The 12,304-nt window shown below is 35.6% G+C and overlaps 1 protein-coding gene across 1 annotated transcript in view; it reads right to left on the bottom strand.

Annotated features, from left to right (window-relative positions):
* LOC144440788 (target of rapamycin complex 2 subunit MAPKAP1-like) overlaps positions 1-12,304 on the bottom strand; it is a 61,486-nt gene that overhangs the window by 30,332 nt on the left and 18,850 nt on the right. The window contains exons 5-6 of the mRNA XM_078130177.1: positions 3,843-4,016; positions 746-858 (exon numbers count right to left, since the gene is read on the bottom strand). Coding sequence (XP_077986303.1) covers positions 746-858; positions 3,843-4,016 — 287 coding nt within the window. The remainder of the gene's footprint in view (positions 1-745; positions 859-3,842; positions 4,017-12,304) is intronic.

The raw sequence follows: 12,304 nt of genomic DNA, 5'->3' as shown, positions 1-12,304 counted from the left end.
GTACAACCCATAACACCTAAGTAAAGTGTTTTCTGTATGTACCACTATCAGTTACAGCAGCCATATCAAGTACAACCCATAACACCTAAGTGAAGCATTTTCTGTATGTACCACTATCAGTTATAGCAGCCATATCAAGTACAACCCATAACACCAAAGTAAAGCGTTTCTGTATGTATGTACCACAATCATTTATAGCAGCCATATCAAGTACAACCTATAACACCTAAGTAAAGCGTTTTCTGTATGTACCACTATCAGTTATAGCAGCCATATCAAGTACAACCCATAACACCTAAGTAATGCGTTTTCTGTATGTAACACAATCGTGTATAGCATCCATATCAAGTGTAAAAGTACACTGTTTCATTTGCTAATTGACCACATCAGAAAGGACACATGCTGGGCTTGTAAACAAGCCAATTGAAACAGTACATGTATACTTGTACACTTGATATGAGTGCAGCACATAGAGAAAGTGCTTTACTTCACTGTTACTCGTTGTAATATCTACCCAAGCTCCAAGTTACTGCAATCATCACCATACAATACTATACAAGAAACAGCTACATACAGAACTAAATATGAACGATTTCTACCTCATAAGAGTCATATTCTAACTGGACAAATATGAAACCTTTGATAAAACAGCTACAAGCAGAGCTGAATACATACGATTCTAACTGGGTTTACAAAACTTCGGGTGAAAGAACTACACACGGAACTAAATACAAACGTTTCCTACCTCCGATTCTAACTCGTCCTTTCCGTCGTTTCATCGTCTTCTCCAGAATATCCTTCATTAAAGTATCTAGGCCATCCACTTGTATAAGTGAGAATCCACCGTACGGTACGTTTCTGTTAACGCAAAAAAGAGACAGGAAAAAAAACAAAAAACGGCGCAGGTGGTGAGATATATGTATCGGTAATCATGCGACATAATTTTATTAGTCCTTGGAGTTCCATTGACGTTCACACTACACCTGACTGTCAGGACAGATGTTAAGTTCAGACACAATTTATCATTATATTCACCAGTGTATTCACCTGGTAATATCTCTCATCTAGATGATGAAAAATACGGTGACAACGCAAATGCCATTCTGAAAACAAACTTGTACGGACATGATAGTCAGCTACTAAAATTTTTAGTGCAAAGCTGAACTCACTGTATATGTGAATTATTGGTAATTATTCTGTCGCATTTAATGTTTTTTATATGTAGATACGATAATATTATTGAATTAAACTGTCATAAATCTAGCGGTGACCTTCAAATGTTCAATTTAAAACATCAACTTTTTTTCAACTAACTATTTTGGATTTATTTTCTGTTATTAGCCAAATGGTGGAATAGAATCATTGTCTTGTTCTGGGTCATCCTTGTCTATTGCTTTGCAACTTCAATGCAAGGCAGTTGTTTTCCACACCATGATATGATACTAATTATGCGGATATGTGGGATTCAAACATTGCACTTTAAAAGGTGTATGCCATATTAGGAAACAGTACTAAAGGTGCATGCCATATTAGGAAACAGTACTAAAGGTGCATGCCATATTAGGAAACAGTACTAAAGGTGCATGCTATATTATATTAGAAAACAGTACCAAAGGTGCATGGAATATTAGGAAACAGTACTAAAGGTGCATGCCATATTAGGAAACAGTACTAAAGGTGTATGCCATATTAGGAAACAGTACTAAAGGTGCATGCCATATTAGGAAACAGTACTAAATGTGTATGCCATATTAGGAAACAGTACTAAAGGTGCATGCCATGTTAGGAACAGTACCAAAGGTGCATGGAATATTAGGAAACAGTACTAAAGGTGCATGCCATATTAGGAAACAGTACTAAAGGTGTATGCCATATTAGGAAACAGTACTAAAGGTGCATGCCATATTAGGAAACAGTACTAAACGTGCATTCCATATTAGGAAACAGTAGTAAAGGTGCATTCCATATTAGGAAACAGTAGTAAAGGTGCATGGAATATAAGGAAACAGTACTAAAGGTGCATGCCATATTAGGAAACAGTAGTAAAGGAGCATGCCACATTAGGAAACAGTACTAAAGGTGTATGCCATATTAGGAAACAGTTAAGGTGCATGCCATGTCAGGAAACAGTACCAAACGTGCATGGAATATTAGGAAACAGTACTAAACGTGCATTCCATATTAGGAACCAGTACTAAAGGTGCATGCCACATTAGGAAACAGTACCCTAATTTTAAAATACAATTTCTACTAATTTTGTATCAACTGCTTTTAAGTTTACAGTATTGTTTGAAATTATTGCTGACTACGGCCTGTGATGACAGTCGAGATTTGTTGTAGAATTCATAAAAACCAAAAAAGTTTGCAATATCATCAATTTGTACGTATTGCTGACTACTGCTTTTTTAGTGGTTGTCAAAAATTTGTAGAATTTCATAAAAATCCACAAATTCCAATATTATGAATAATTGCACCTAATTATAATATACCAACTTCAAGTTGTACTTAAATATCGAATTCTAAATTAATATTGGCCCAGAAAATATTAAACAATTTGCCGTTCTTATTAACATTGGGTGTAAAAATTGTTCTGTACAATTATTTCTTATCGTTTAGCTGCCATGAAATCTGTCCAATAATTTCTGACTTTTTTTGAATTCAGAAGTTTGATTTATGATTACAGTAGATTACATTTTAATGAGTTCTGATTAGAAAATTGATCGGTATATATATTAAAAAATTTCACTTACATTTTGTACAGAAATAATTGACACGACTGAATTGAAACAGAAATTGATACTTCAAAAGAAACCTAAATAATGGCAGCTTAGATCTGTTTTCTTTTTCCAAAATTCTCAGTACCTGCAATAACATTTTACCTCACGCTCGAGAGATTCAAAATAGAGGGTCGACTCTTACACACACACCCCTATAGTAATGCTTGGGTAGTGAACGAAGCGGAAGTCACAGTGTTGACCAAGAAATTGAACGATCGTTACTTTCATGACGTGCCTTCGTGGTAAAAGTAAATTTCAGATAACGAGTGTTGGATGACATTTCAAGCAGCAAATACCAACTCATTTTTCTTCACGATTTTTTGTGCCATAGTTGACTGACGCCTCATTGATTTGACAGACTTGGATCGTAACCTTGGCAATCAATGTGTTCCGCATTCTGAGTTTTTTTTTTTTATAGATAAGCTGAGGTAATCCCTTCATACAGGAAATAAGGATATTTGGTGGACATTTCAGTGCAACGTTGATTTTTATGTTTTGCATGACTTGATCGACGTTGATTTTTTACTCCGACAAAAAAGAATTTTGAAAGATAAAGCTTTCCATCTGACCAAGAACTTGTCACTGTATCTGTGAGATGGTATGAGTATGTATGTATGTATGTATGTATGTATGTATGTATGTATGTATGTATGTATGTATGTATGTATGTATGTATGTATGTATGTATGTATGTATGTATGTGTGTGTGTGTGTGTGTATGTATGTATGTATGTATGTATGTATGTATGTATGTATGTATGTACATGTATGTACATACGTACCTACACACATACATATATACGCAAGCGTGCATGCACACACGCACGTGTGTGTGCGTATATATGCATGCAGACACATGTATGTGTGTGTGTGTGTGTGCGTGTGTGTGTATGTATGTGTATATACATGTATGTGTGTGTGTGTGCGTGTGCGTGTGTGTGTGTATGTATGTGCATATATACATGTATGTGTGTGTGTTTCTTGTTCTCAACCTAACCAAGCTATCCCATTGAAAATCTCCCAATGACAGAAGACAACATTGCCATCATCATTTAATGTACTCACACTTTGACCAGTATAACCCTCTTATCTGGCTCAGCTGGTCGTTCAAATTCAACCAATGCCAACGTCTGGAATCCGAACTTTGAGATGACTTCTCTATTGTCCAATGCAGGGAAATCTGTATCTACCTCGCCATCATCCTCAGCTATGTGTAAACTATAACCATCAACATTCTCTCTGTAACAGAATAAACCAGAAAATACAAACGTCACAAAATTTGAACAACTTTTTGGATTAGATCATCCACCTTTTTTTGTGTATGAATGAATAGCAGTAATATCAACTTTCAGCACTGTTCTTTATGTTACAGCAATTCAATTCACCATTCACCATGGGGTGGGGTGGGGTGTTGAACCACATATAACGCCTTGAGTAAGGGGATTGACTAGACTGGGATTGTAGTATGTAATACGGTCCCTGTCAGGACCTAGACTATATGACATCCAATAGGCACAGACGACAATCTTTATCTGACCAATTTAGTCACGTTTTTGAGTAACGATTTCATTCAAACACCAAATTTTAAACCATGCTCATAAAAGTTAAATAGGATACTAATGACTTTAACGGCCAATGGCCAAATATGACTCATTTTATCATATCTGATATGACTCTAAAGATTTTAACCAAATGGCCATGGAAGGCATCTTTCCACATAAAGTTGGATGAGATTCTGAAGATTTTAATTTAATGGCCATGCAAGGCAAATTCGGACAAAAAGTTGGGTGCGATTCTAAACATTTTAATTGAATGGCCTTGCAAGTTTTTTGACAAAAAGTTGGACGAGATTCTGAAGAATTCATTTCAATGGCCAGGAGTAGCAGTTCAAGATTTATCAAGTTTGTCCACCTGTCAGTCTGTATAGAGTTGTGTCAATATGCCATGTGTGGAATTATTATAGTTTCTCATTGCCATTGTCAAGTGTTTTCCACTTATATACTGACAGACAATGTAGTAGTCTTGATCCTGAGTACTGTCACGAACCTCTGGCTTCCTGTTGCTAATGTCCAAACACTGTGGTTTTCTTTTTAAAAAAGTATTTTCGAGAGAGTGGAAAAATAGCATATTAGGAACAGCTTTGGAACGTTCTTTTAATTAAACTTGTATCTGTGATGACTAAATTGGATGAGAAAACCAGTTGTCCTGCAGAGCCATAGAAAACCTTGACCCTGTATAAGAGATCCATTCTAATACGGACCACTCCACTGATAAGATATATAACACTAAATGTAAAAAGCACTGGACTCAAACATAGGCGTTTCAGACTGGAATTTTTCATCAGAATTTTCAACACTTTTCTTTCAAGTCCTTTTTTGTAACCCAACCCTGTTTGATCTACGATCAGACAAATAAGGGTGCTATAAATCACATAAACTGTTACCCAAGTTTTTTTATTTTGGGCATAAATGTAAGAAAACACGTTGAACGAAATACCAACTGCAGATGCTATGGGTCAAGATACCCCACTTATCATTTCAACTTTACATTTTACAAAACATACATGTCACATATTCCATTTAAAATCTATATCATCACTTGTCATTGACACTTCTAAATTAAAGGGGAACACCGCTCTAGGAAATAAAAGTCATATTCAAAAAACTTTGGGTTCTGGAGAGTCATTTCATGATTTTACATCCCCTAACATTATGTGTGATTTCAGAGAAACGTCAATTTGAATTTGGCAAGTGTGCCTCAATTTTGGATTTTTTCAATGAATATTCATGACTCCTAAGTGCTTATTACCATCAGTAAAAATATCATGAATATTCATTGTTCACCTACTGCATATGTATTCATGTAGACTCTAGTGCGGCAATGTGGTCCACAGCGTACAAGCAACAATCTTTAAATGAGGCACAAATTCAAATTGGTGTTTCTCCGAAATCGGATGTAATGTAGATGATGTAAAAATCATGACATAACTCTCCACAACCCGAACTTTATGAAAATTCCTTGAGTGGTGTTGCCCTTTAATGTAAAACAAATATGTTGAAATCTTGTTTGAAAAGGTTTGTTTATGTCCGAGTTTGTAGGGGGTATGTGAAAATGAGTCCGAGGTGATACACATGATACAAACCATCCACACAGTCATATGAAATGACATTCTACTATATTTCACAAAACCACAATACACCTACAACTATTTATATGAAATTAAAAATATTTTTACAACTAATTCTTAAATGTTTCCAAATTCTGAGAAAATAAAACAACTTAATTATGTAAATTTGAAATAATTTTCAAGTAGCCATCTGTATGAGGATTGGCTATTTATTTTGGATTTTTTTTAAAAATTTATAAAACAATTTTATTATGACTTGAAAACTTGAAAAATCACTGTGAAACAACAACACATGCCAAGTCCTTATCTGTAAATCAAAAATGGCAAAAAAATTAATAAATGCGTAAAATATTTGTTATTGTACATATGATAACCTTTCACACATTTTTTAGCTTTTAACAATATAGTAACGGTTAATACAAACACAGACTTTGTCAAGGTTGTGTCACATTGATTTTTCAAGTAGAAAACCATGATAAAATTGTTTTAGAAATTAAAATCCAAAATAAATAGCCAATCCTCATCCATATAACCCTCTTTAATATGCTTGAGGAAACTATTGAAATACCGGTATAAGTTTCCGAGAGAAAAAAAAAAGTCACTTGACAGTTGATCTGAAATTGTTTGAGTTTGTGGCAGACCTGAAGAACTTTAAAACCATTAATCAAATTGCGTTAAACCAAAGTTGTTTTGTAACTCCAGTAAAAATACATCAACTTTGATTTGAAAATAAAGTAAATGCACGTACTGTAGTAGTCTGGATGCCAACGTGGCTAAAAAACCACGAGCGGCGGGAGGGTGGGGGGAGGGTGTAAATTATATTGATACTGTATACGGACGAGACTACAACAACACAGTACAGGCACTTATGGAAAAAGTTTTGAAAAAAAAAAGGAAACTCCACTGTTTATTCAAAATTGTTTGAGTATGTGGCAAGACTGAAGCATGTTGGAGACCATTTATCAAATCTTGATTGCCCTGTTTGTTTTGTACGTCAAAAGGATGTAAAGGAGACTTTGACATTTGTGTTTTAGGACATTGCCGTCCAGGAAGTCTTTGTTTATTCACCAAGATCTCTAAAAAAAAACCAACCTCATCATAGAATCAAAATTAAGGTGTGAAAAAAAACCCCAGTAGTCCGGATGCCAAGGTGGTCTCTAACTCTAACTAAACCATGTCTGTGAGTGGAGGTGTAAATTTTAACAAGACCAACCTCATCATAGAATCAAAATTAAGGTGTGAAAAAAAACCCCAGTAGTCCGGATGCCAAGGTGGTCTCTAACTCTAACTAAACCACGTCTGTGAGTGGAGGTGTAAATTTTAACAATACAGTCTGGTAGAGCTATAAAAAAAAAGTTTACTCTAGTGCTATCGGAGTATTGATCTCAAGATCTCTGGGGGTGGAGAGTTGATTCAATACCGTATGTATTATCGAAGACTTGAAAAAAGTTGATCCAGAACAAAAGAATAATCCTATGTAATGCTTAGCAGCTTCACCGATAAGATAACACAAGTGCCAGAGAGACACGGGACTGAAACTGTGTCAATGTCAACTTAGGTTTAAAATGAACTGCTTTTTACATGACTGCGAGAATGAATGTTCATGAACTCTGAAGTCATAGCTATGAATGAAAATTTAAACTCAGAGTAAGATTTTTTTTGAAATGCAAATTTCAAATTTCAGTTGACTTCATGTCAGCTTTGTCAAGGGTGTACTATTCTCCCCTGCACTATTTGTTTCCAATAATCTTTCAAATTTTGCGACAATGTTTTGACTATTTATAAAGGACTGTTTTCTCCAATTCATCCAATCTAAAACAATTTAGATATGGTTCCGCCACACGCTACTGTTCGTTTTCGTCAGACTGTTGTATATAAACATCTGTAACCCAATTTCTACAAAAAAAAACTGCCATAAATGTATTACACCTTATCTGGTATCCCCTGGTTTTTGATATCTATCGATTAAACACAATTTTATACCTGAGTTAATCTTTGACAAGTAATCTGCCAGAGGTCACCTAAGGTCACAGGTAAAGGTTCGGGTGCTCTTATTAGCTTGGTGTGTGTAAATAGCTGTTATCAGCTGTCTTTGTTTGCCATGAATTTCAGCTTAATATGAGTGTCAATAAACCCTATATTGGGATCTCAGGTCGCCTATCTGGACAGCTAACTCGCGTGAGGAGAGATCTTTTGATGGTTTTTGATTGTGGGTGGGTAAAAAAAACGCTGAACGCGCCCAATTTTTTTTCACATGTCCGTGCATGCATCCGTGTGTTTGATGTGTTGATTGGATTGTACATTCATAAATACGACATTTTAAAATGTTCATCCAATTGAAATCGAGAATTCTTTAAGAGGAAGCACAGTTATTTTAACTGCAACATTTTGATGGTTTTACAACAGAACACTGAAATATATTAGTGAAATGTTTACTCAGGAACAAATTTTCAATAAACCACTTTGTCTACAAGGTTTCACTTTGATAGAAATCCCGCATTCTCACGTTAGTGATTATCTTATCAGTGAAGTCATACGGGATCAAAGAGGATCATTCTTTTGATCGACTTTTTTCGACAGTTCTCAGACATTGGGTAGCGTGTTTACAACACTGATCAGTGGATTCTGATGGCTCTTAGTCTAGTTCCTGTACAGTATTGTTACACCTCCACTCACACCATGGTTTAGTTAGAAACCACACTAGCATCCAGACTAGATAGCTCTTGTCTTCATCATCATCATCATCATCATCATCATCATCATCATCATCATCATCATCATCATCATCATCATCATCATCATCATCATCATCATTATCATCATCATCATCATCATCATCATCATCATCATCATCATCATGATCATCATCATCATGATCATCACATCATCATCATCATCATCATCATCATCATCATCATCATCATTATCATCATCATCATCATCATCACCATCTTTGTCTTGACAGAAGACAAGCGTTATCGGAGTCACCGGTCAACACTGTAGACAATCCAGACAATCGTCTTTTCAACAAAATTCTAAATCTAGTCTGACATACACCTTTTTACATAAATGAAACCGTAACTCTTGGTTACAGCTACTGAAAAATCACAAGCAAACACTCAGGTTTGTTCATTTCAAACTTTGATTACTCGTTTTCGAAATGAACATAAAAAAAATCGATCAGATTTCAGATTTTCCATACGCAGGAGTTCAAAATCCTCACTGGAAAATCACCCACTTCCTTAGCCACCGTCCATCGCAATTACTATCATTTATCACAAAGTGCATGAAATGAAAGTGATGTTTTACAACAATTCTTCACTGAGAAATGCACTTTTGGTTGTCACTGCAACCGAATCAATCAGTGAGTGGTCCTGTCAGATCAAAGGTAGGCTGGCTCCATTGTAGTCTGGCATCACGCAGGGTGAAATATACACGCCGTGGTAATAGACACATTTAGGATCACTTAGAAGGCTGTATTTCTTCCAAGAAGATAAAAACGTCTCTTGAAAAAAAACATAACCTGAGGGAAGGGTTGTGACTTGTTTTGAAGATTTAAAAACAAGTTACTGGGACTAATTAATAACAAAGTCAGGTAACCTAGGGAGTTACTGAGATGCATAGGCTAAGCTAAGGCTCCCTGGTATGCAAATTGTATGCATCTCAGGTTGTTTTCCATTATTATAAACTATATAATTCATTGACCCATAACAAACATTTTGCATAATATCTGCCAAGCTAGGGAGTCACAGTTTGAATAAGGCACCCTAGCATACATCAAAAACTGCATGAGTCACCATAGCGTCTACTGTTGATTTTTGACCCATTAAATTACGGTTTCCTCAATTTCTGAAAGCCAGGGATTAAGGTTTTTGGGATAAGACTATTTAACATAGTAACATACACCCAAAAAAAGAGTGAGTCACCATAAAAGTCCACGGTTGCTTTGTCAACCAATAGTTCCCTTCATTTCTTAAAAGGTTTTGGACTAAGGCTGACTTGTATACTGTATATGTATACACATCACAATCAAAACTGCACGCATACAAATTCTTGGAATAAAGCTGCATATAACACAGCAGGTGTAATGTCACTTGGCTATTAAATTCATCCTTATTGTTTAAACTTCACTTATTTGCTTAAAAGGTAGTTCCTTGTGTTATCACATACTGGTACTTGCAAGATTTAGGCTGACTCAAAAAACTGACTGACTGACTGACTTTGTAAAAAAAAAAATGTGTTTGAAATAAATGTTTCTGAGGTAAAACTTTACTTGTACTTTTGCCAAGAATTCACTTTCTAAATTAGGATAATGTAAAACAGCTTAAACCTTCTAATATATATATATTCAAGTTCATTTTGTGTACAATTTACTACTAGATATCATCCACGACGTGGGTCAACTTTTTTTTACAAGTTGCTAGCTACATGACTAACTTTCTGTACACAGGGAACCTTGCACACCCCCTGTTAACTTTCACATTGCCTAGGACAGGGTTGTGCACATAACCATACCAGCTTAGATGAGCCATGGAGGCTGTACTAGCTATAAAAAACACGTCATCAAGTTTCTCAGGCAATGTCTAAAACTTCTGCACTTATAATTGAAAGGACAGCACTATACAACAATTTCAAGAGTTTATTCTCAATGTTACCACTGGGTTGCTGTAAACTGAAGATGTTCATCAAAGAGGAATTTTTGTGTCTTCCATCGAGGCAAGAAAAGTGTTTGACACAGAAGAGCTTTCACTTCTTCCAGACAAGAAAGAAAATTTGCAAAAAAAAAAAAAAGAAAAAAAAAAAAAGTTGATAACTTGTCTTTTGTATCCAAACTGTAAATGTACCAGAAATTGCACAAAATTTAGTCTAAGGAATCAGAAATGGAGCAAAAGATCCTCTGACAGAGTAAGTACCAAGGTTTTCAGATTAGAACGGTACTTAAGCAAAGTATTTTTGACTTTTTAAGTTATTTACACACACACACACACACACACACACACACACACACACACACACACACACACACACACACACAGAGATCGACACACACACATACACACACATGGACAGACAGACACAGACAGACAGACAGACAGACACACACCAGTACAGACAGACAGACAGACAGACAGACACACACCAGTACAGACAGACAGACAGACAGACAGACAGACACCAGTACAGACAGACAGACAGACAGACAGACAGACAGACACAGACACACACCAGTACAGACAGACAGACAGACAGACAGACAGACAGACACTTTCCCACGCCTATACCACCACTACTGAACCTAAGAACTTTAGTTGTGTTATAAAGTTAGACATTAAAAGTTGACTCTTAAAATTCAGTGTAAATCCAGGGAGATTACTATATGAGTATACCAAGGGCAAAGAGACAAGGTCGTGTGCACTCATCGACTTCCTTTACCAATACTGAAATGAACATTATTGCTGCAATCGACATGACAAAATCTTAGATACGCATGAAATGCATAAAATATTTAAAAATCATAAACCGCCTTTATTTAAAGCAATCATTACACTCCACCTGCAATCAGACTAAAAAACCGACCGGCCATAAACCGCTTGATGAAAACAAAAACGTAGGCACCCTGTCGTAAATACTTCAGTGATCCAGGAAACGCCAAGTCTTGTGTTCAGGGTATGATATCATAAAATACCAGGTTGGAATATTGATGGACCAATGCCAACAATCAATAATCTATCTCATAACCTGTATATATATACATCAAGCTTTCTCTCTACCAGAGATCAAATGCAGTCAAGTAGAAAACGACAATTCCAGAGGAAAGACATCATCATGTTACGCTTTTGATATAGAAGTGATAACGATTTATTTCATCGATAGACCAAAAATAATGACAATATCTATGTCAACCTGATTACAATCTAATGTGGGAATACAGCTCCATGACCTTACTCTTTCCTTTGTATATTATCGTTTGTTGTTTTGTTCCATGAGTGATAGCCTCCTTCCTAGGATACATGGAATTACAAATCAAAAACAAACGACAATATATGAAGGAATTAGAGGTAAATAAAAAACTAAACCAAAAAATAAAGCGATGGTATACAAAGACCTATTAGTATTACTCGTGGAACAACAAATAGAAAACAAACTACAACATACGAAGACTTAACATGTGAAATAAAAGGTCTATCACACGAGAAACATCAAAATCTAAAAGAAATTACAGCATACGAAGACTGAAGGTAAATAAAGTACTTGAGTCACATTCTACATCATAATTTAATCAAATTGCATTTATAAGTCATATTAGTCTGCTAAGACGAAATTAGTGAAACTTTTTTGACAAAAGCAATGTATCCCCGAGGAAGGGGGGCTACTCCCCTTGTTTGAGTATACGTTTATG

Source organism: Glandiceps talaboti, chromosome 10 (genome assembly GCF_964340395.1).
Source record: "Glandiceps talaboti chromosome 10, keGlaTala1.1, whole genome shotgun sequence".
NCBI classification, from domain to species: domain Eukaryota; kingdom Metazoa; phylum Hemichordata; class Enteropneusta; family Spengelidae; genus Glandiceps; species Glandiceps talaboti.
The sequence above is the reverse complement of the archived record's forward strand: the minus strand, read 5'-3'. Positions and strand labels throughout refer to the sequence as shown.